This window comes from Haliotis rufescens, unplaced genomic scaffold, assembly GCF_023055435.1.
Source record: "Haliotis rufescens isolate VD_foot unplaced genomic scaffold, xgHalRufe1.0.p SCAF_17, whole genome shotgun sequence".
Taxonomy (NCBI): Eukaryota; Metazoa; Mollusca; class Gastropoda; order Lepetellida; family Haliotidae; genus Haliotis; species Haliotis rufescens.
Genome location: NW_025963857.1, coordinates 16,636,726 through 16,660,867, shown reverse-complemented (window position 1 = coordinate 16,660,867; position 24,142 = coordinate 16,636,726). Strand labels below are relative to the sequence as shown.

At 41.8% G+C, this 24,142-nt stretch overlaps 2 protein-coding genes across 3 annotated transcripts in view; one reads left to right on the top strand and one right to left on the bottom strand.

Moving 5' to 3' along the window:
• Positions 1 to 420: 420 nt before the first annotated feature.
• LOC124137943 (proteasome subunit beta type-5-like) lies at positions 421 to 10,400 on the top strand. The gene is made up of 7 exons (XM_046504380.2): positions 421 to 586; positions 2,703 to 2,847; positions 3,671 to 3,782; positions 5,063 to 5,162; positions 7,406 to 7,435; positions 8,466 to 8,670; positions 10,157 to 10,400. The coding sequence occupies exons 1-7, from the start codon at positions 446 to 448 to the stop codon at positions 10,243 to 10,245; spliced, it is 822 nt and encodes a 273-aa protein (XP_046360336.1). The 5' UTR covers positions 421 to 445; the 3' UTR covers positions 10,246 to 10,400.
• Positions 10,401 to 19,480: 9,080 nt separating this feature from the next.
• Positions 19,481 to 24,142, bottom strand: part of LOC124138018 — an 84,364-nt gene continuing 79,702 nt past the window's right edge. The window contains exons 18-21 of one of the 2 annotated variants that reach the window (XR_007221734.1): positions 23,638 to 23,739; positions 22,303 to 22,383; positions 20,025 to 21,447; positions 19,481 to 19,856 (exon numbers count right to left, since the gene is read on the bottom strand). Coding sequence is in view for 1 of the 2 variants with exons in the window: in XM_048397637.1 (XP_048253594.1) it covers positions 21,025 to 21,447; positions 22,303 to 22,383; positions 23,638 to 23,739 (606 nt within the window). In the remaining variant the exon portion in view is untranslated. Of the gene's footprint in view, positions 21,448 to 22,302; positions 22,384 to 23,637; positions 23,740 to 24,142 lie in introns of both variants that reach the window. The other variant, XM_048397637.1, reaches the window with a different exon arrangement.

Here is a 24,142-nt window from a genome sequence, read left to right as displayed (position 1 = left end):
TTTTTGAAGTAATCATCGCCAGTGACATTAATTTACTGAATTAGGGGTGTGCCTTGATTGTAAGAAAAACCTTCTATGTAGTTGATTATTGATATTCATTTTATGAAATTAGGCAACACAATTGTTTCTGTTCTAGATTTGAATCTGGATGCGTGAATGTTCCTGTATCCTATTTCTAAAAGAGCCCTCACGTTCGATCAATAATTCTTCCGAGGTGCATTGCTTGCATTTCAAAACTAGAGAAATCCGTTTCCATGTATAGGTTCACTTTTGTATAAACCTCCAATTGATGTTTGCGAAAAATATATCTATACGTTTATTATGTGATTATAATTCTTGCACAATCTTTTCCCTAAAAATATTATTATTTTATTTTTTACAAGGATTTACAAATATTCATTAATCATGTTCTCCATTCCATGCGGCCTTGCCATATCAATCCAACATGGCGCTTGCAGATGTTTGTGGATACCGTCCGATAAAATCTTCGGCTTTTCTCAATGATAGCCCTGGGTACGGACCATCTTCTATGGTGGAAGATGCCCTATTCACATCCCAGAATTTTATGGTACCATGTGCTGCCAATGTAAGTTTCACAATCAAATTTCCTGACCACTTTCCATACTGCTTTGTCACGCGTGTGCTGTATATATATCCAAAATGTGACTCGTCATGCCCGTGATAGTGGCGAACTTTGTCTGGAGAAAAAAGTGGCCAGTGTACACGGTGTAGCCTCAAAGGATAGGTAAACAACTGATTTACTGTTTACCAAATGCGATGCATTGTTATATGAATTCCGTAAACTACAGTCAATATGCTGGACTGCCACTGATTTGAAGTCATTTCCCAGGAGATAATTTAGCACATTCGAGTCATGCATTGGGCATGTTGGGACATAAAATGAAAGACATAAACACTGAATCTAAAAAATTTTATATTTGGGATAACAACAATGCAGTTTACTGGGCGCAGCCCGAGCTCTACCATCCGCTCAATTACCGCGCTATAGTGCCAACGCTGTCTCGTTATACCGTTACCGTGCCTCACGCTCTGGTGACTCTCGCTTCACGACCCAACACCCGTTTTCGGTCTTAGGGAAACTTACACATCTTTACAATCAAACACCCATTCTCGGTCTTAGGGAAACTTACACATCTTTACGATCAAACACCCGTTCTCGGTCTTAGGGAAACTTACACGTCTTTATGATCAAACACCCTTTTTTCGGTCTTAGGGCGGGAAACTTACACATCTTTACGATCCAACACCTGTTTTCGGTCTTGGGGAAACTTACACGTCTTTACGATCCCAAACCCCTTTTCGGTCATTAGGGGTAGCTTGCTTTGGGCAAGGGTTAGCCATAAATTCTTACCTTTTCAAGCGTTAATCCAGTTAATCCCATTGGTTGGTCATGTTGACATTAACAATTGCGGGTGTGGTTTCAAGAAAAGATGAATGGGAGAGCGGACCGTGACGTCACACACATGCGCAATTCATTGTTTACTGAATTACGCATGCATGTCAATGGGGACTCTAATGACCCGTTAAACGAGCACTGATTACATGTGATAGCGCCTGTGGTCCAGTGGTAGAGTGTTGGCTAATTAACGCATTAATTAGCAGAGCCGGTGAGTGCTTTCGAGCCCCCACAGCGCTAATTGGATCTGAAAAGGTGCGCCCGGTAAAGTGCACTACTCCCGGATAACACTTTCTGAGTAAAGTACAGATTCTCATACTTTTTGGAGTTGAGTCCCGTCCGGGATTCGAACCCACACTTGCCAGAGTGAAATCCAGAAATCTGTTGGCAATTCCATGAATACTTATGTAAAATTTGAATCTAACAATAATTTAAATATACAATGCATTGTTTTCTAAACATGCATGTGATGCATTTTGCAATGGATTGAACAACAACATGGTTGTATGCAAAGAAAAAAGATTATTTAGAATATTAAGAATATGAAGGATGTTACCCTAAAATAGCACATGCCGTATGATATTAATCACTGAATTATAACCATATAGATATGCAATGAGTCCTGCTCATATACCAGGTATGTCAAATTAAATCTATTCCATTTTCACTCCTTAGTTTCGAGCGACCATCCATTTAATATTTTCAAATAAAGTAAAATGATCCACAGGTTATAACCTTACTAATAGATACTATAGCTACTGTAGTGGTAACATATGGACACTTACAAAAACCCTGACAAATTCTGCTAGCCCTTGGGATACCTTTATAACAAAATTCAGCATATGAAGTTTGCATTTGCCAGTTGAAATTACCCTACTGTTTTGCATGATTTTTTAAAACATTTTCCCTTTCTAAGTCAAGATGACTTAAATATTTTTCAAAAGTACATTAATACAATCATAATGAACATGATGAATGTATGTTACTATTTGTGTCTTTCTTCATGCAAGTTAATACTTTTTTATAACAAAATGGGAAAAAAATGCAAAAACAGACCAAATTGAATTTCTTCACAGAGTTATGGGAATTGAACTGCCGCATAGGCAAGAGGCCACCCTGACTGTTTAACATGTTTAAGATAAGACAAGGTGATTTAGGATAGTGGGCAAATGCAAGCATGTCAAAGTTGCATAGGACTTTGTTCAGGACTGAAGTGAGTTGTAGTTGTTGAATTGCGTTAAGGGCATTATGAATGACTCACTCACATGCTTCTTGTATTTTGCAGCCAACAGACACTGTAAAGCAAATGGCTGATGGTGAAAGTGACGTCAAGATTCACTTTAATCATGGAACAACCACCCTGGCTTTCAAATTCAACCAAGGTGTCATTGTGGCTGTTGACTCTAGGGCAACTGCAGGACCTTTCATAGGTGAGCAGGGATGTGTTGTAAACCTTTCTCTACAGTTGTCAGGAGAGCATCACTGAACATATTGCCAGCAGTATGTGTTCGCCAAAACTCACTTAAGTATATTAAGCAGGTGGTTAAGTTTGTACTTTCAGCTGAGTGATGGTTTTCTAAGCACTGCATCAAATTAAAGGATCTTTTTTGTTCATGTTGTGGATGTGTTTGATAATTTATCAGGTTTTACCAGACACAACATATTGCATCCTACACCATGTATGGTTGTGTACCCACGATACCAATATGCCTACAAATTGAGAACGGATGCAAATAGTTTACATTGTTAGTTCTATGTGATGCAAAATGGCTGTATGGCTGTTTGAATCGTTATGTTACCAAAAATGTAGATTGCAGTTATCAAAGACTGACATTTCTATTCTGGTAAAGAATATTACACTCAAACCTCAGTCTGTTTGTAGTTGATTTTCTTCAAACTTACTTTGAAATCTCTATCTATAAATAGGCTTAGAGCTTCTTAGCATGTGCAATGATGCAACATCAGTAAAAGTCTTGGAAAGCAAGCATCAGAAGCATGATGCACGTCACCAGGTTGGGACGTAAAGGTTCATGACCAAAAAAGTTCTCTGGGCTCGAAAATAGACCCAGGTAAATCCCAAATTTATATTTTGATCACGAAAACCAGCTTCATAACTTACAAGAATCCATATAGAAATAGTGCCTTCAGATATCTCTACTTGATCATGCTGTAGGTTATGCAGACTTACATATGTTAATCCTGACACTGCTGTTTCTGTGATGGGATGTTGGACTTGTGTATTTTCTGCTTCAGCCTCACAGACAGTTAAGAAGGTGATTGAGATCAACCCCTACCTGCTGGGCACCATGGCGGGAGGTGCCGCTGACTGCTCCTACTGGGAGAGGGTCCTGGCCAGACAATGCAGGTCAGCAGTGGAACAACACATTGTACTAGTCATTGCAGTATGCCACATTATGTTGCACAATATTTATCATGGAACTGGGGGCGGTCGGGTAGCCTAGTGGTTAAAGCGTTCGCTCGTCACACGGAAGACGCGAGTTCGATTCCCGACATGGGTACGATGTGTGAAGCCCATTTCTGGTGTCCCCCGCCGTGATATTGCTGGAATATTGCTAAAAGCGGCTTAAAACCATACTTACTCACTATCATGGAACTGCTCCCTCATATCTCAAGAATTTCACAAGCCAGTGTGTCCCAGCAATAGCGCTTTGTCAAATCAACAATAATTCCTGCTGGAGGATCCAAAACCAAAGACTCCAGATCATACAGCATTGCTGTCGCTTCTTTGCGGAACTTATTCCCTTTCACACTGAAATCAGTGCAAACACTTCAATCCCTCAAGTTTAGGCTTAAAACAAATCTCTTCTAGCCCAATTCCCATTGACTCTGCAGTTCTGGTCGATACGCGCATTTAGAGCAAACCATGATCATCTGTCCTGCAACTTGTGTGGGTTTTGAGCATGCCCCTATCTGGTGTGGAAGTGTAGCTTTAAATAAATGGCCATATTATTCTTATTGTTGTTATTACCATGTTTATTGGCAAGTTTTATATATTTTTCAATAATATTTCTATTTGTTACCTAAAGTAACACCTGCAACCATCATAATTACTTGACATGTCACATTTTGCATGTTAGCATCTGTTAGATTCATGTACACATGATGTAGTCTACCATGTCGACTGAAGTAAGAATGAGCCTGAAACACTTGTTAGCTTGAATAGTGATAGAAGGTACCATGTGTCCATGTGAACGTCTCCCAAACATGCTAAAAAGCCTGAAATACTACAAACCCTCAGGATACCTTAACAATGGACAAATTGACTCTGGCTAGCAGGCTGGTGCCAATAGTTACACAGTCTCCCGTGAAGATCTGGGTTAGAAGAGATCTTCAGCAACCCATGCTTGTCATAGAGGCTACTAACAGGATCGGGTGGTCAGGCTTGCTGACTTGGTTGATGCAAATCATCATATCCCATTTGCGTAGATTGATGCTCGATGCTCAATCACTGGATTGTCTGGTCCAGACTAGATTGGTTACGGCCCGCTGTCAAATAGCTGGAATATTGCTGAATGCAGCGTTAAACGACAAACAAACAAACAAACAAAAGAAACAAAGTTAAACAGTAGTTAGACTGCATATAGAAGAGTGGTTTTCCTACAGTATGCTGTTGTGTTCTTCCAGAATCTACGAGCTGCGGAACAAGGAGCGTATCTCTGTTGCAGCCGCCTCCAAGCTCCTGGCCAACATTGTGTACAACTACAAGGGAATGGGCTTGTCCATGGTCAGTGGATGGCATTACCAGACATACATACCAAATGTTTACTTAGCCTGCGTTACATTATGCATACTGTTGCTTTCAGGTCGAAAGTATCCATGGAAAGAAGACTCAGAGGATTGAAATCTTGATATATATGAAGTTGTTGAACCAGTAGTATCCCAATGACCACCCATGCCCCTCTGTAGTCATTGTTGTTTCTTTTGCCGTGGTGAGAACATCTTGATCACAGAGCTCAGAAAGATTGTTTAACTATACCCTTATCCTTTCTTATTTGCGTTTCATCTTGGTGCTTTACCAGTATATTTCACAATTATACTACATATTTATTCTGTGTATTGGGATTTTCCAGCCATGTGTTCAGCTGTACACTTTTTTTTGCAAATTTGTTTTCCCACCTTTGGTTTGAGGCCTAGATTTCATACCCCTTGCCTCTATTTGTGTTATCCCAGTTATCATCCATCAATGTGAAGGTCGGAGAGCTTTTACTACATCTCTGCTCTTACACCGTCTCACTCATCTATGGATTTAAACCTCAACCAACCCAGGGAACTCCAGTTGTTGCAGTTACAATCTGTGCTTACTTGACAGTTGACAGGCAAACCTACTTGATTCCCTTGAGACCCTTATCCACATTACCACATTAGTCGACCTCATGAGGCGCCAGGGTCTTCTGGCTGCATCATTGTGGGACCCAGACTTCAATCAGTACCTACATGATCACCGATCTCCAGCTAGTCGAGCAGTGTGAGACAGCTCTATGTTCGCTTGCTCCAATTGAGAGAAATACCGCTCTCCACCGAGGAGTGGAGAACGCAACCCGGAGTACGGTCATCCTTTCGCTGCTCACAGAGCTACGCTCTTGGAGAAGCAAGCCATAGACACAGTAGACTCAGCTTATTTAACATCAACCTCGATCTGCAGACCTCTGACATCCCTATCGCGATACATCCCCACGACAGGAAGGTTCTGTACTTCGTCTTTCACGGTCACCATCAGTGTAGGGTGCTCCCGTTTGGACTTTCCACGGCCCCGTGGTTAATCACACACATTACCAAGCCAATCGTCAGCTATCTACATACCAAGGGACCAGGTTTGCCACCTACTCCCTTGACTGCCTGATGAATGATCAGCTGGCCCCCTTACTCCTGCTGCAGCTGGCTTTTCACTTGCTGACTCCTCAGCCTGCTGTGCTGGATTGTCTTCGAGCAAAAGTCAGAACTCATACCGACCCACAGTCTGACTTTCATCGGGGGACATCTTCAACAGCACTCTTGGTTTCCTACGTTTCTCCCAAGACAGATGGCAGGATCTTGTGCTCTGTCTGACCCACCATCGCTATGCCAGTGCACAGTACTGTTAGGAGTCCCTACTGGACCTAACCTATCTGCTTCTATCATATATTCTCTATTTTATACTCAGCCTGCATTACATGTCTCAGTGCCCTCCCTCCTTTGGACTTGGGTATTTCCTTCTCACTCATACTTCAGGTGGGCTCAAGAAACTCAATGATTGCAGAGGGGCATGGGAGGTAACTCCTGGGAGCGGTCATTGGGATACTACTGGTTCAACAACTGTATTTATATCAACAATACAATCTTCTGACTCTGAGTCCTCTTTCCACTTTCGACCTGAAAGCAACACTATGCATAATGTAATCCAGGTTAAGAATTAAATAGAGAATATATTCTGGTATTCTAATGTTTCTATATGCTTGAGTAACTCAGGATAATTTCAAAATGTAACAGACCCATGAAGATGGGGTAGAATAGGTCTTCAGCAACCCATGCTTGTGGTAAAAAGGCAACTATGTTTGTCATACGAGGTGACTGACAGGATCGAGTGGTCAGGCTTGCCCACTGGGTTGATACATGTCATCGTATCCCAATTGCTTGGATTGATGCTCATGATGTCAATCACTGGATTGTCTGGTCCATATTCGATTATTGACAGACTGCCATCATATAGCTAGAACATTGCTGAGTGCTGTGTTAAGAAACAAACGAGTAAAGATGATAATGCTAAACATTTAGCAAAACCCTTAAAATTGTAACATTTCTACTTGTCCTTATGATACCTTAACTATTGGGCAGCTAGTCAAGGACTATAGGACTAGTGCCAATGTGTTACTTGTCCACTGTAATGTCTTTCTGTAATTTTGTGTAATATGACAGGTCATGTGTATCACTCTTGCCGATTCTTCTCATTTTATGCAATAAATGTTCAAATGAAATGCTCTCATATTTCAGGGAACCATGATTGTGGGCTGGGACAAGAGGGTGAGTTGACAAATGATCAGTGACTAGGAGTGTTGGATACATGTCTGGTGGTATTTTGAAATATCTCTGTCAATGCTACAATTTGGATAGGCGTAGCCAGCCTTCGTAGTCCTTGCTACTCCGCTAGCCAGAGACTACTAAATGGTGCTGAAGAGAAGTAAAAATCCAATGATGGTAGTCCTCATAAAATTGTAGCATTTTATGAATCGAACTCTGAACCAGTTTAATTTTGCTACAAACATTGTAAACATTTTTGTCTCCAGCAAGACTAGGGACAAACTCTAAAAGCTAGTGAGATAAGTTTTCAACTATTTCTCTGGACTAGTCTTGAAAAATGAATTTCAAAGGTTGGTCCCGATGTGTATCAGTCAGTAGTCATGGTACAACATGAACACAAGTGACACTAAGTGCTTCAGCCAGGAAATTCCCAAGGCTGGAGAAGTAGCAAGAACCAGAACTACATGAATTGGTATTGCAGGAGTCAATCACAATGCATGCAGGATTTTATGAGCTTAATCATGATCATGTAAATCGGAGTAATTGGATGCATGCAATGGCTATACAACTGCAGGGAATGGTAGGGGTGTCATTGATTGGACATTTTAGTATTGATATATCGACTCAAATGTATCATGATACATATTTTAAATAATAATAAAATTAATTATTCTGTCTGTGAATAGATAAAATGGATCTAGACTCATCCATTAAATGTTTAAAATTAAATTTTCTGCCTTCCCAATGTTCATCTTAAACTTGGTAATCTTGATAAATATAAACATTTCTGAAGTGAATTAATTTTGTATCGATATATATATCGTATAGCGACAGATATTGGATGGGGTGGTAAGGCTCAGTGACTTGGTTGATTGCAAATTCATCATATTCCAATTGCGTGGATCGATGTTCATGGTATCAATCACTGAATTCTCTGGTGACTCGATTATTCACAGTCCACGTCATACAGCTGGAATATTGCTGAGTGCAGCTTTAACCATCAAACAAAAATATAATATTGATTGTTGTCCAGGGGCCTGGTCTGTACTACGTGGACAGTGACGGAGAACGGCTGACCGGGGACATGTTCTCCGTGGGGTCTGGGTCAGTGTATGCATATGGTGTGCTGGACAGTGGTCACAGCAACGACATGTCAGTGGAGGCGGCCTATGACCTGGGGATGAGGTCCATCTACCACGCTACACACAGGGATGCCTACAGTGGTGGTGTGGTCAATCGTAAGTACAACTAGAGGGACATATTCTCAACATGCAGGTCCTGGTGGGGTAGCCCAGTGGTTAAAGTGTTCACTCAAGGGCTGGGACGAGTCCAAATTTATTACCCGGGTACCCACCACCCTATTACCCGATCCTACCCTGGTATCTTCTGTAGATATCAAGAGATAGGTACAAACTGTCCGATTGGGAAAAGTTTGAGCGTAGCCCTGGCAAAATGTATTTAGATAAATGTGTAGAAAAATCTTTTCATGCATACACTGATGTTTACTGCATGAAGTTTTTATCTTTATTCAGACATATGAAAGTCAGAAGGACTGGGTGCATTGTCAGAAAGAAATGACAACATTAGTGACTTATAGTGTAACCATTGAGTTTTAGATAATTTTTGTCATTAAACAATATATCACATGACTAACCACGGGACCGGGTAGTCCTGGGGATACACGGGTCCTACTCAGTACCCATCCGCCCCGAGTACCCGAGTTATCCGTCCCAGCTCTAGTTCACTTGTCACGTTGAAGACCCGGGTTCGGTCCCAACATGGGTACAGTGTGGTGTCCCCTGCCGCGATATTGCGTGAGTATTGCTAAAAGTGGTGTATACCTATACTCACTAACTCTCAATATGCAGTGTTTGCAGAGGCAAGGCATTAAAATTTGATGACCAATTTTGAAGTGTCTCATAAAAATTCAATGCTGCATTTTGAAGTCCATCCCGTGATTAGATCAGTTCCTGAGCACTCTGTTTTTGGTCGTAAGAAGCAATTAATTCATTGTGTCATCGTACCGAACAACATAGATCATTTTTCGTTTTCAGTCACTTGTTTGTCTGCTTCAGACTTGATTATTTACGGACAGATGTGATATTCCTGGACAATTTGACTGCAGCGTTAAATAAGATTCACTTGCCTTGAAGTGTCCTTAAATTTTGATATGCAGTGAAAATGTATGGATTGCTATTGACCACTGATTTGACTTGCTCTAACTTTATAATCGACAGGCAGTCGCAATATGACTTGAATGTTACTGACTCCCCTCCCAAATATTAATCTGCAGCAGTAATGTCTGTTTCAGGTATATGGGAAATATGTTTTCATTAGTCATTGACAAATGGTTTGTTTCAACCCATCAGCCATTGATTACTAGGAATCAGTCATTAGTAATTGGTAACTAAGATGTTTGTTTTTTCCGGCATGTTCAGAAATTACATGTCAAAATAACTTTTTTGATCATGATTTTTAGTACCGTATGTCCTCGATTAGATGACCGGGCATACATTTCTTTCAGGCACTCTTTACACCTGGCGTTTAATCGCAAAGGTAATAATGGGAAGAATTCTGTGCATGATCACAACCCAGTGTTTAATCAAGACCCAGCTATTAATTGAGGCCTGAGCATTTATTTGATTCCTGACATTTAATCAAGGAAATACGGTACTTACAGAGCATGTTCTGTTGTCAAACTGCATGTATGTTTGTTACCTTCAGTGTACCACATGAAGGAGACAGGCTGGATCAAGGTATCTCAGACAGATGTCAAGGAACTGCACTTCAAATATCAAGCAGAGAAGAAATAGGCCCATTAGGACACATTGACTTTTCATCATGTAGGGGAGACAACTCTCCTTGTCACGTTACCGAGGGAACAACATTTCCCCTCTCTGTAGGAAGGATTCACCAACTTCTCATTCATGTACTGTTATTGTCTATATAAACTGAGTCATTTGTGAAACAGTGTTGGTTGTTTGTCTGGACACAGGAAGGTGAAGGGGGCTTCACATGTATTCCTTTGTGTGGAGGGGCACAGGTGGCCCAGTCGTCTAAGGCGCCGCGATTCGCTGTGCAGAGTTGCGTCCCTTGGGCACGCCAGAAACCTATGATTGTGGGTTCGAATCCCGGTTCGCCCCAATTTTGTTTCTAGGTTTGTCAGCACCATACCCGTGCTCGTGGGTTTCACCGAAGTGGTAAACCTCTGAGACCTGCAGCACCATACCCGTGCTCGTGGGTTTCACCGAAGTGGTAAACCTCTGAGACCTGCATCACTTCGGGCTTTCCTCCCACATTAAGCTGACATGCCGCGATATAACAGGAATATTGTTAAAGCGGCTTTAAACCCAACTCACTCACTCACTCACTCCTTTGTGTGGAGTTGGGATCATCATAGAATAGGTCTTCTGTGCTTGTGCTAAGAGGCAACTAAAGGGATCAGGTGTCAGGCTCACTGACTTGTTTGATGCATGTCATTGTATCCCAATTGCGTAGATAAATGCTCTTGATGGCAGTCAGCATTCACTGGATTGTCTTGTCCCGACTCAATTATTTACAGACCGTCATCAAACAGCTGTAATATTGATTGCTAAGTGTGTCGATAAACAACAAACAAACAAAATTATCGTCATTATTTCATGGGTTTGTGTCTACTACATGTAGAGGAATGTATGAGATTCGAGTGAAACCCACCATATAGTGTGAGTGAGTGAGTGAGTATTGTTTTAAGCCTCTTCCAGCAATCTCATGTGCTCCACGCATTGTACCCATGAAGGGAATCGAACCCAGGCCTTCGGCGTGATGAGCGAATGCTTTTTCCACAAGGCTTCCCAACAACCCAAATTAAACTGGAAATGCAAGGTGATATGTAGGTATTTCTGGGGCTTTCTGGAAATAGCGGCAAAGTGAGTGAGTGAGTGAGTGAGTGAGTGAGTGAGTGAGTGAGTATGGTTTTACGCCGCTTTTAGCAATATTCCAGCAATATCACGGCGGGGGACACCAGAAATGGGCTTCACACATTGTACCCATGTCGGGAATCGAAACCCGGGTCTTCGGCGTGACGATCAAACGCTTTAACCACTAGGCTACCCGACCGCCCAAATAGTGGCAAAGAAGCTGCTTCCTTTTTAGCAAGAACTTGCTAACGCTTATCTAGTTTGTTCTATTTTGTCTGGTCTCACAAATAAACAAAAAACAAGGTCATGTTAATAAGTAAAACTTTATTGGTCACAAAGTGTGCTTGGCACAAATGCTCAATGTATCTTTGCACACAACACAGAAGGCCTTTCCACACAAGTTAGAAAGATATATATGTCAACCATCTTCTCCTCTGTCTCGCATCTTGGAGACAGCAGTCAAATTTATTCTACAAATTAGCAGACATTACAGATATTCTTTGTGAGTATTGACATATATAGCGACAAAAGATTCCTAAAATGACAAAGCTATGGTAATTAAGCCGTACTGTGATTTTTCAAAATATGACCATCTGTATTCCGCTAATCTTGATCCGTTGAACTATTATGTGATCGCTGCAACTATCCAGTGTTGGTGAGCTGACCAGCTACTCTGTTACACTTGCTGTGTAACACACATATCAAGATGCAGTCTCCAATAAATAAAGGGCTGTTTTACAGTTTGCCATGAACTGTTGTCATTACTCATTGTCATGGATATATTCATAACAGAACAACCAGCACAACTAATTATCAATGTATTATTGTACAAATATGTAAACACTTGTTAGTTCAGATGTATATTCCTTTGATTAGCCGAACATTTTCACAAAGGAAAAGTCTCAAAAAAACCAATTGGTTCTCATGCAAACTGGTTTATGCAAGGTGTGAGAATATATATTTTTGCCTGAAGCTTAAATAAAATGCAGGCATTTACTGATGCAGGTTTTGTGCAAGAGTCAAGACCTCATTTTGAGGCAAAAGACCATATTTGATGCTTTCACACCCAGCACTCAAGGTATATACATGTACATTTCCCAGCTGTATTCAATGTGAGGGTCACCAGATGCCAATGTGTGAGTGAGTGAGTTGGGTTTAACAATGTTTAACAGTATTCCAGTTATATCAAGGCGTGTCAGCTTGATGTGGGAGGAAAGCACCAAGTGCTTAGACGTTTATCACTTCGGTGAAACCCATGAGCACGGGTATGGTGCTGACAAACCTAGAAACATAATCGAGGCGAACCGGGATTCGAACCCACAATCATAGGTTTCTGGCATGCCCCAGGGATGCCACTCTGCACACGCCTTAGACGGCTGGGCCACCTGTGCCCCCCTGCCCCCCCCCCAGAGGCCAACGAAGACTGGTTGGTGTAAGGGATGGACCCATGGTTTAACAAATTTGGTAAAGAGTAGTTCTAGACAAACCATTCCCTCTAACCTGTGAATCTGTTGCCATAACTGATGTTATGGTTGAAATACAGTGAAACCTCATAAACACTTCGGACAATATGTCCACTTATCCATAGGTCAAGCAGATATTTGACAAAAGTGATGATAGGTCTTCCGTAACACATTCTTTTTGTAAGAGGCGACTAATGGGATCAGGTGGTCAGGCTCGCTGACTTGGTTGATGCATATCATTGAATCCCAATTGTGTGGATCGATGCTCACAATATCAATCACTGGATTGTCTGGTCCAGACTCGATTATTTACAGACTGTCGTCATATAGCTGGAATATTGCTGAGTGCTGCGTTAAACAACAAACAAACAGATAAAGATTCTGTCAGCATCTTGAATGATGTACAAGAATTAATTAACAGAGTTAGTGAGTGAGTGAGTTGGGTTTTAAGCCGCTTTTAATATTATTCCAGTTATATCACGGCGTGTCAGCTTAATGTGGGAGGAAAGCCCGAAATGATGCAGGTCTCGGACGTTTACTACTTCGGTGAAACCCACGAGCACGGGTATGGTGCTGACAAATCTGGAAGCATAATCAGGGCAACCGGGATTCGAACCCACAGTCATAGGTTTCTGGCGTGTCCAAGGGATGCAACTCTGCACAGCGAATCGCAGCGCCTTAGACGACTGGGCCACCCGTGCCCCCAACGGAGTTAGGGATAAGAAGGTATCACTGTATTTTACATAGAAATGAAGACATGATGAGAACAACAAAATATCCACAGCAATCTGTTTAACAGATATTAGTACTGTAAAGGTAAATGAAATATCTTAAAAGTAATATCTTTAGACTCCTTCCATAATGCATTCATAGTGCTACGACTGTCAAACTTCATAAGACTTTCAATATTAATACTTTCATCGTTGATCAGGTTTGATTTGTGGAACGGGAACCAGGGCCTTGTTCCACAAAGCTGACCCAGGCCTAAGACAATCGTAATTCCCATTCTTTAACATAGACTTACGACAGTTGTAGCGCTACGATCGCTTTGTGGAACAGAGCCTTGGACTGAAACTGTGCACTCTCAACTTATTCCTACTCCGATCTTTAACTCCAATACGATGGCTCTCAGATATTTAAGGAGACCTGGCTTAAGGAGATTGAATTCATTCAGACCTGGTTCAGTCAGCCATACATTCCTGTACATGGGTTTACAATATACACGGCAAAAGCCCGAATACTGGGTAGTGGACATACACAGAAAGAATAGAAACATTTTTCACATAAATATTCTCCATAAATTAATATATCTCTACCAAAATAGTTCCTCATATATACATTGCTACAAGATCTGCTGGTCATAGAATCCAATCCAGAACTTGTCCTGATGATGACTGATGTCTGTCAACATTATCTCAATTCTCGTAGATTTTACCCTTGCTGAAAATGTCGGTGGTCTGTGTCACTTTGAGCTTGCGTCCACAAGCTCCTCACAGTGACACCCCCTCGCGGAGCTCTCTATACTACCAAGAGTGTAACGAAGGTGTCACGCCAAGAGAAGGAGCTTGCTTACGTCCACATCAAAGGGAGACTATCCACATCAAAGGGAGACTACCCTCCATGGTGGCCATATCAACAATCTTAGCTAACACAAACACTTCAATTTATTTAGTTCTAACCATTCCAACATCTATGCTTTTATACAAAGGGACTCAGTGGATATTACTGGCATCCCTTTCTTACCGTAACTTTTATGAACACAGGAAAGAATATTTTACATTGGGGAACACCACTGGTACTGTAACAAGAACTAGGTGTACTTAGGATAGACATTAGCTGCATGCTAAATTGTGGCATGGTAACTTAGTGTGCTAGCACCAGTAGATAGGGTTGTGACTGGGTACGAAAACTGAACTCGAGTACCCGGCAGACAATACCCGAACCGGACTCGAGTACCCGTAGTTCAATGTTGTCCCACTTGTTTGTAATGCTTTTGCGAATAAAAGGTCATCAAACATCTATTGATCTATTCTAAGGTATTATGTTTTTTATTAAATGCCTGCATGGCTTACCTAAAACATTTGAACGTTTGTCCGCTTTGTCGTCCATTTTGAAGTGACTTACGAGTTACGAAAGGCGATTAGAGTTATCTCCCCTGAACGGGTACTCAAGTCCTGAAAATTGGACTCAAGTCCTAAGCTACCCGACCCGTTTTCGGGTACTCGAGTACCCGTCGCAACCCTACCAGCAGAACTGGCATTAGTCCGGACTAGTACAAGCAGTCCTCGTAGCTATGTATGTGCAGTAATCCTCAATACGATGTTCAACCGCATTAACCTCACCTCACCGAATTGACAACCCACAACAGAGCCACGCACAACCACACCTTGATTTAAATAATTAATTAAATAATCTAACACGATCATTGCTTTGTTAGAGATCCAACATCCATGACTAGGACAGACAGAACATCCATCTGTATGATTGCACAAGCCCACAGATATACCCAACAAGTGAAAAGTCAACTTGTATAAATAAATTCAATGAGAACAAAACAGATCTTCAGACATTCATAATGCCTCAAGTACTGCAAATAATATTGCAAAACATTCATATAACTGGAGTAAATATTAAAGCTATGTTCAAAGCAATTATTTCATATAATATGTCACAGATTGGGTTTGCAAATGTTATTAGAACGTAATCCCAAACACAAGGCAAGTCCTAGTGTCACTGCATAACTAGCGCCCACAGGACTTATGCATTTGCAATACAAAGGTCACTGTCATCCTTTTAATGCATTTGATATTGTGCGTTGATGACTTCATTGGGATAGTTCAAGTAAAGCGTTGTCAGAAACAGAAAGAAAATGGGCTGGGACAAGATAACTAGCAGTTCAAGTATGAATATTTACTCAAAATCATTCGACCTAATTTGGCTTTTAAAAATTAATGGTTATCAAAACAGGATTTATTCATAATACTGACTTGGGAAATTGCATTTTAGTCTGCCACTGACAGAAAAAGATTATGGTATTATTTACTGAACAGTGATGTGTGTTTCCCCAACCTGTTCTTTCCCTGTTATACAGCAGACGTGAACAGTAGGGTCTCTATAGTGCTTCTGACAACAGTTTTTTTTATCACATATATGTCAAATTGGGATATCTGATCCTGAACCAGCATAGCCTGCATGCACAGCAGGTCATCACACTCTTGTTAAAACTGTCTACATTATTTTAGGTTTAGCCAGTGCAACAAGTCCTAGGATAAAGCCAGTACAACAAGCCCCAGGATATAGCCAGTGTAACAAGCCGTAGGATATAGCCAGTGTAACAAGCCGTAGGATATAGCCAGTGCAACAAGCCCCAGGATGTAGCCAGTACAACAAGCCGTAGGATATAGCCAGTGCAACAAGCCGTAGGATATAGCCAGTACAACAAGCCGTAGGATATAGCCAGTGCAACAAGCCGTAGGATATAGCCAGTGTAACAAGCCATAGGATATAGCCAGTGAAACAAGCCCCAGGATGTAGCCAGTACAACAAGCCCCAGGATATAGCCAGTGTAACAAGTCCTAGGATATAGCCAGTACAACAAGCCGTAGGATATAGCCAGTGCAACAAGCCCTAGGATATAGCCAGTGCAACAAGCCCCAGGATGTAGCCAGTACAACAAGCCGTAGGATATAGCCAGTGTAACAAGCCCTAGGATATAGCCAGTACAACAAGCCCCAGGATATAGCCAGTGTAACAAGTCCTAGGATATAGCCAGTACAACAAGCCGTAGGATATAGCCAGTGTAACAAGCCATAGGATATAGCCAGTGCAACAAGCCCCAGGATGTAGCCAGTACAACAAGCCGTAGGATATAGCCAGTGCAACAAGCCGTAGGATATAGCCAGTGCAACAAGTCCTAGGATATAGCCAGTGCAACAAGCTGTAGGATATAGCCAGTGCAACAAGCCCCAGGATATAGCCAGTGAAACAAGCCGTAGGATATAGCCAGTGCAACAAGTCCTAGGATATAGCCAGTGCAACAAGCCATAGGATATAGCCAGTGCAACAAGCCATAGGATATAGCCAGTGCAACAAGCCATAGGATTAGCCAGTGCAACAAGCCATAGGATTAGCCAGTGAAACAAGCCCCAGGATAAAGCCAGTGCAACAAGGCCTAGGATAAAGCCAGTGCAACAAGCCCTAGGACATAGCCAGTGCAACAAGCCCTGGGATAGAGCCAGTGCAACAAGCCCTGGGATAAAGCCAGTGCAACAAGCCCTAGGACATAGCCGGTACAACAAGGCCTAGGATATAGCCAGTGCAACAAGCCGTAAGATATAGCCAGTGCAACAAGCCCTAGGATATAGCCGGTGCAACAAGTCCTAGGATATAGCCAGTACAACAAGCCCCAGGATATAGCCAGTGCAACAAGCCGTAGGATATAGCCAGTGTAACAAGCCATAGGATATAGCCAGTGAAACAAGCCGTAGGATATAGCCAGTGCAACAAGCCATAAGATATAGCCAGTACAACAAGCCGTAGGATATAGCCAGTGCAACAAGCCGTAGGATATAGCCAGTACAACAAGCCCTAGGATATAGCCAATGCAACAAGCCCTGGGATAGAGCCACTGCAACAATCCCCAGGATATAGCCAGTGCAACAAGTCCTAGGATTTAGCCAGTGCGACAAACACTTGGATATAGCCAGTGAAACCAGCCCTAGGATATGGCCAGTGTAACAAATCCCAGGATATAGCCAGTGCAACAAACCCTAGGATATAGCCAGTGCAACAAGCCATAGGATATAGCCAGTGCAACAAGCCATAGGATATAGCCAGTGTAACAAGCCCTAGTATGTAGCCAGTGCAACAAGCCATAGGATATAGCCAGTGTAACAAGCCGTAGGATATGGTCAGTGCAACAAGCCATAGGATATAGCCAGTGCAACAAGCCGTAGGATATAGCCAGTGCAACAAGCTGTAGGATATAGCCAGTGCAACAAGCCCTAGTATGTAGCCAGTGCAACAAGCCATAGGATATAGCCAGTGTAACAAGCCGTAGGATATGGTCAGTGCAACAAGCCATAGGATATAGCCAGTGCAACAAGCCGTAGGATATAGCCAGTGCAACAAGCTGTAGGATATAGCCAGTGTAACAAGCCCTAGGATATAGCCAGTGTAACAAGCCCCAGGATATAGCCAGTGCAACAAGCCCTAGGATATAGCCAGTGCAACAAGTCCTAGGATAGATCTGTTGGACAAGTCCTAGGATAGATCTGTTGGACAAGTCCTAGGATAGATCTGTTGGACAAGCCCTAGGATAGATCCATTGGACAAGCCCTAGGATAAATCCGTTGGACAAGCCCTAGGATAGATCCATGGGACAAGCCCTAGGATAGATCCGTTGGACAAGTCCTAGGATAGATTTGTTGGACAAGCCCTAGGATAGATTTGTTGGACAAGCCCTAGGATAGATCCATTGGACAAGCCCTAGGATAAATCCGTTGGACAAGCCCTAGGATAGATCCATGGGACAAGCCCTAGGATAGATCCGTTGGACAAGCCCTAGGATAGATCCGTTGGACAAGCCCTAGGATATAGCCAGCACGACAAGAGTACTCAATCTCATAAAAAAACATATACCACTCAAAAGAAGTGAAAGAACACTGGGTATTGCAACACACAGCCATCCAGTAGTGGTGTTGCTTAACTTGTTTTGAGTAGTATATATAATGACATTGTGTCCTTTGTGTTTGGGTAAAAAGGTGTAGGGGCACTTGTTAGGATTGTCAAATATTGTCCAAAGATGTTCAAGTTCAACATGGTACTCCCACTATCAATGTGATAAAACAAAGGGGCCAATCAAACCATCAAGCATTTAGTACATATCATATCTGTCTGTAAATACAATAAATAATGTATACCATTCACACTCATCCCACATATACAAACAGTGTTGAAACAGCGCATCGGAAAACAAACATCTGGTGTTAACTAACGTCTTATCATAAGACTCTTATGTCTTATCTACATATGGACATATCTTGTATAACGCACACATAGACCAATATCTACAGTATTGCACCTCAGATAGTGGGACTCATTGTGTAAAAATAACGGTCAGATAAATCTGATGGCAGGTGTATTAAAACACAGCTAGGTGTATTGTTGAATACATTGTTAAGATTGTGTACATGCACAGAAATCAGAGATCTTGAAATGACATATAGCACACAATATTAGCCCTGTTGGTGTATACCGACCAATTTATATCCAAAGACAATACAGTGTACTTAGAATAATTCTACATAAGTAGGAATAAGATCTCAACTTGCACTCGGAACTTTCGATTCCTGTGGAATATGTAAGAAGCTTTAGGAGCAAAAGAAATCTTTCTTGTAAATGACCCCCATTTCATTTTTAATTATCAAAACTCAAACATGAATAGATATTCAATGCCAAAGTTAAGTTCATCGAAAATAAGAGCCAAAGGTAATACTTGTGAATGTGTCCACTATGTTCTTCTATCATCCATGGAACCCGTGAAGATTCCGGGGCAGAATAGGTCTTCAGCAACCCATGCTTGCTGTAAAAGGTGACGATGCTTGTCGTAAAAGGCGACTAACGGGATCGGGTGGTCAAGCTCGCTGACTTGGTTGATGCATGTCATCGATCCCAATTGCGTGGATTGATGCTCATGATACTAATCACTGGATTGTCTGGTCCAGACTCGATTATTTACAGACCGCTGTCATATAGCTGGAATATTGCTGAGCGCGGCGTTAAACAACAAACCAACCAACCAACCATCATCCATGGAAACACACGCATGTGATAAATATACATCCGTGCGCAACATGTGCAATAACCTTGCGTCTGTGTGCTCTGAACAATAACCTTTTTTCTGTGTGCTCTGAACAATAACCTTGTGTCTGTGTGCTCTGAACAATAACCTTTTGTCTGTGTGCTCTGAACAATAACCTTGTATCTGTGTGCTCTGAACAATAACCTTGTGTCTGTGTGCTCTGAACAATAACCTTGTGTCTGTGTGCTCTGAACAATAACCTTGTATCTGTGTGCTGTGAACAATAACCTTGTGTCTGTGTGCTCTGAACAATAACCTTGTGTCTGTGTGCTGTGAACAATAACCTTGTATCTGTGTGCTCTGAACAATAACCTTGTGTCTGTGTGCTCTGAACAATAACCTTGTGTCTGTGTGCTCTGAACAATAACCTTGTGTCTGTGTGCCCTTAACATTGCTTTAACGGTAGGGTTCAGACAAAATTCATGCACAGAGTAACCTTCAAATAGGGTATAAACAGTATGTGTTTTATGATTGGGGGGTGTTATAGAGCATGCAATTGTCGAAAAGTTTATTTTTAACCCCATTTTACAATGTTTTTCAACCAATCACATTGCAGAACACACTCCCATCCATTTTACAGTGAATCATAAACTGACTCATTGAAGGAGTTATGCAAAATAGACACATGACTACGACGTCACCTTTGATGTATGTGTGCGTGGGTGACAGAAGAACATAGTGTATACATTCCCGCGCAGTCCTGACAGTGACTCATCATGCATATCAGTACTTTCACCAAGGATACCAAATATGGGTGAAACGATACATCGGTGCACTGGTGCATTGATACGATACACGATACCTTTTTTCTCTGTATCGATACAAGACATACACTTGCTGAAATAAATTACTTACTACTCGTTTAATGACCCCTGGCGTTTTTATCAGTCAGATATAGGAAAATGTTGTAATTAGCGTTTTAAGTTCACTACTAAAAAAAAGCCATTACGAACATGTGCTTTTCCTTTTGAACCTGCTCTGAAATATTTATTGTCAAGAAGTTTCCATGCGCTATGACATAAATATGTGTATCGTGATATATATCGTATCATAACCTTCTGTATCGTTTCACCCCTAATACAAAATATTAAAAAAAAGTTATTTCTTTGATACAAGCCTAACATTTACAAAACAAGTATTTTACGTAAATGATGCATTTGATATAAAAAATGCATTTTCTTAAACACATTTTCTTATTCCATAAAAACTCAATTTAAAGTTGGTTTTGCTTAAACTTTTTAACTTCAAATCAATGAAACATTTCACATATATCATAATTTTGCCTTTTACCACGTGATCATATTGACCAAGAAACTCTGTAAAACAAATAAAGGAATTGCTCTGGCCAAGTAACCCTACACCATGTTATCACTGCACAACACAGGAAGAGGACTTCTTGATTTCTCGTTCATGAAGCAAGTCATCATTTTCACCCCCTGTCTCGAATCCCTCCTCTTCAAAGTCGTACCTGTCGAAGTCATCCGTCGGTAAGGGGTTGTACTCCCTGGGGAGCGCGGAGCACTTATTGTAAGCCCTCGTGGCCAGCTTGGCCTTCACTGTGTCGGGCAGACTGGCGATGTGAGACGCTATGGTGGCAGACTTGCTGATCACCTTGTTGATCTTTGCATCAGGAAGTGAGCGTCGGCGCGGAGTGGTGGAACTTGGAAGTGCAGCGAGCTTGTGGGTGAGCTGGCTGGGGCGGTGATGGGTGTGCGTGCAGTTGAGGAGGTACCCGATGATGGGGATTGGCATGGAGACTGCAAAAGGGTCTGGTTCTGGAGTAGTAAAATCCTGCAGGAGAAAGCGATTGATTGATTGATTTGTTGTTTAACGCCGCACTCAGCAATATTCCAGCTATATGACGGCGGTCTGTAAATAATCGAGTCTGGACCAGACAATCCAGTGATATCATGCTCATCGATCCACGCAATTGGGATCGATGACATGCATCAACCAAGTCAGCGAGCCTGACCACCTGACCCCGTTAGTCGCCTTTTACGACAAGCGTAGTCACCTTTACGGCAAGCATGGGTTGCTGAAGACCTATTCTACCCTGGAATCTTCACGGGTCGCAGGAGTAAGTGAGTTGGGTTTAATGCCAACAAAGATAATCTTCTCAGGTTATATCACAAATCACCCAGATGATTCAGAACTGATATTCACACTGACAACTTAGCATTTTTCTAAATAAGGATCAACAAGTACATGAAAGGTGGATTTTTGTTTGTTTGTTTGTTATTTAACGCCGCACTCAGCAACATTCCAGCCATATGACGGCGGTCTGTAAATAATGAAGTCTGGACCTGACAATCCAGTGATTGACATCATGAGCATCGATCTACGCAGTTGGGATACGATGACATGCATCAACCAAGTCTGTGAGCCTGACCACCTGATCCCCTTAGTCGCCTCTTACGACAAGCATAGTCTCCTTTTACGACAAGCATGGGTTGCTTTTGAGTTAAGAGTAAGTCTAGTTTTACGCTTCTTTTTGCAACCAAGTCAGCAACCAGACCACCTGATCCTGTTAGTCGTCTGTTATGACGAGCATGTGTTGAAGACCAATTCCAACATGGATCATAACAAGTGTTTTTTTAAGGAAGTGGTTTTCAAAAATTAAGTCCAAAATAGAACATGCGCACTAACCTGCAGTAACTGGTAGCCCAGTAAAGCTTCCATGAGATGCTGGCCTCGGCGATCTTTGAAAGCCAAGGGGGACCGTCCTTCCTATGAAATAAAACCGTATTGTAACCTATTACATCGGCTACTGACCACGTCTTACACAGTCCATTCAACAAATTGCATGTGTTCCTCATCTGTTTAATTTTTTATGAGTCTACACATTTATAATAAACATAAAAATCATGAAACATTTAACTTTCAATGAGAAAAATATCCTAAAACATTTAAAAACTAATTCCATATGTGTATTTATCCTTTGTTTACATTTGTAAACACTCCACAGGCTGTCTTAGAAGCACTGCAGAGAGCTAGTGATACAGTCTTTCATGTATAAAGATATATTGTGATGCACAATACTGTCCCAGTAAAAGTAGCTTTTCTGATAGCATATTATTAGAGTGAGTGTGTGAGTGAGTATGGTTTTACGCCGCTTTTAGCAATATTCCAGCAATATCACGTCAGGGGACACTGGAAAATGAGCTTCACACATTGTACCCATGTGGGGAATCGAACCCGGGTCTTCGACGTGACGGGCCAACGCTTTAACCACTAGGCTACTCCACCTCCCCTTATTACAGTGGGCATAAGTTAACAAATCCTTCACATTAAAACACATACTGGTTGAAAGTAACAACCTTGTTACCAAGACCACATGCTAGTTCACACAAAATGGTCTCATGTAAGAATCATGATATGTTCGTACCTAAAGTATCTCAGTATGTATCAATACATGGGGCATCTTCCCGAGGCAACAGTGTTAACTGATTTCTAAACGTCTAGTTTCCATCCTTGCCAATCTAGGCTGGAATTGCGGAGTTATATATTGGCTGGACTAACGAGTCTATGTATGGTCCAATCAAAATCGCATAATGATTCGACATCCGGTTAATAAACAACATGATGTTTACCGTGCAGATATCAGTCCATTGCAAGATTTGCAGAGCATGTGTACAGTCAACTGGGCGTTGACAGATATTCTTCAAATCTTTTCATGTTTTTAATCAAGGTGCTCAAGTGATCTGATGCACTTAGTGAGCTAAGACCCATTTTCTTACAATAATGATCTTGATTTTTGATCAGATCATCTTGACCGGGCGCCACCATCTTCTCTGAAGCAAATGCAAGTGATATGTGAGGTGGAATCTGATTGGTCAATAGGAGCGACATAGAATTGGACATAACTTGTAATAGCCACTAGTGGCTGTATGAATGAGCCCAGAAATTCCAGCCTAGTTCGGGAAGATGTACATGAGGAGGGTGTATCCTGACTCCCAATGTGGTACCCCTGTAACACGCTACCTTGTCCATGGTGAACTCAGACGCTCCGTAGTCCAGCAGCAAGTCCACCAGTTCCTTGCCATTCTCCATGGCATATGCATAGTGTAGAGCTGTTCTGAAAGACTGCAGGGAACACTACCATTAGACACTTCCGGCAATCGGCACATACACTCTTGGGCCATTACAGGGCCCCGGTCCACAAAGAGATCGTAGCGCTAAGACAATCGTAACTCCCATACTTTAACATAGACCTACGACAGTCGTAGCGCTAAGACAATCGTAACTCCCATACTTTAACATAGACCTACGACAGTCGTAGCGCTAAGACAATCGTAACTCCCATACTTTAACATAGACCTACGACAGTCGTAGTGCTAAGACAATCGTAACTCCCATACTTTAACATAGACCTACGACAGTCGTAGTGCTAAGACAATCGTAACTCCCATACTTTACGCAGACCTACCACAGTCGTAGTGCTAAGACAATCGTAACTCCCATACTTTAACATAGACCTACGACAGTT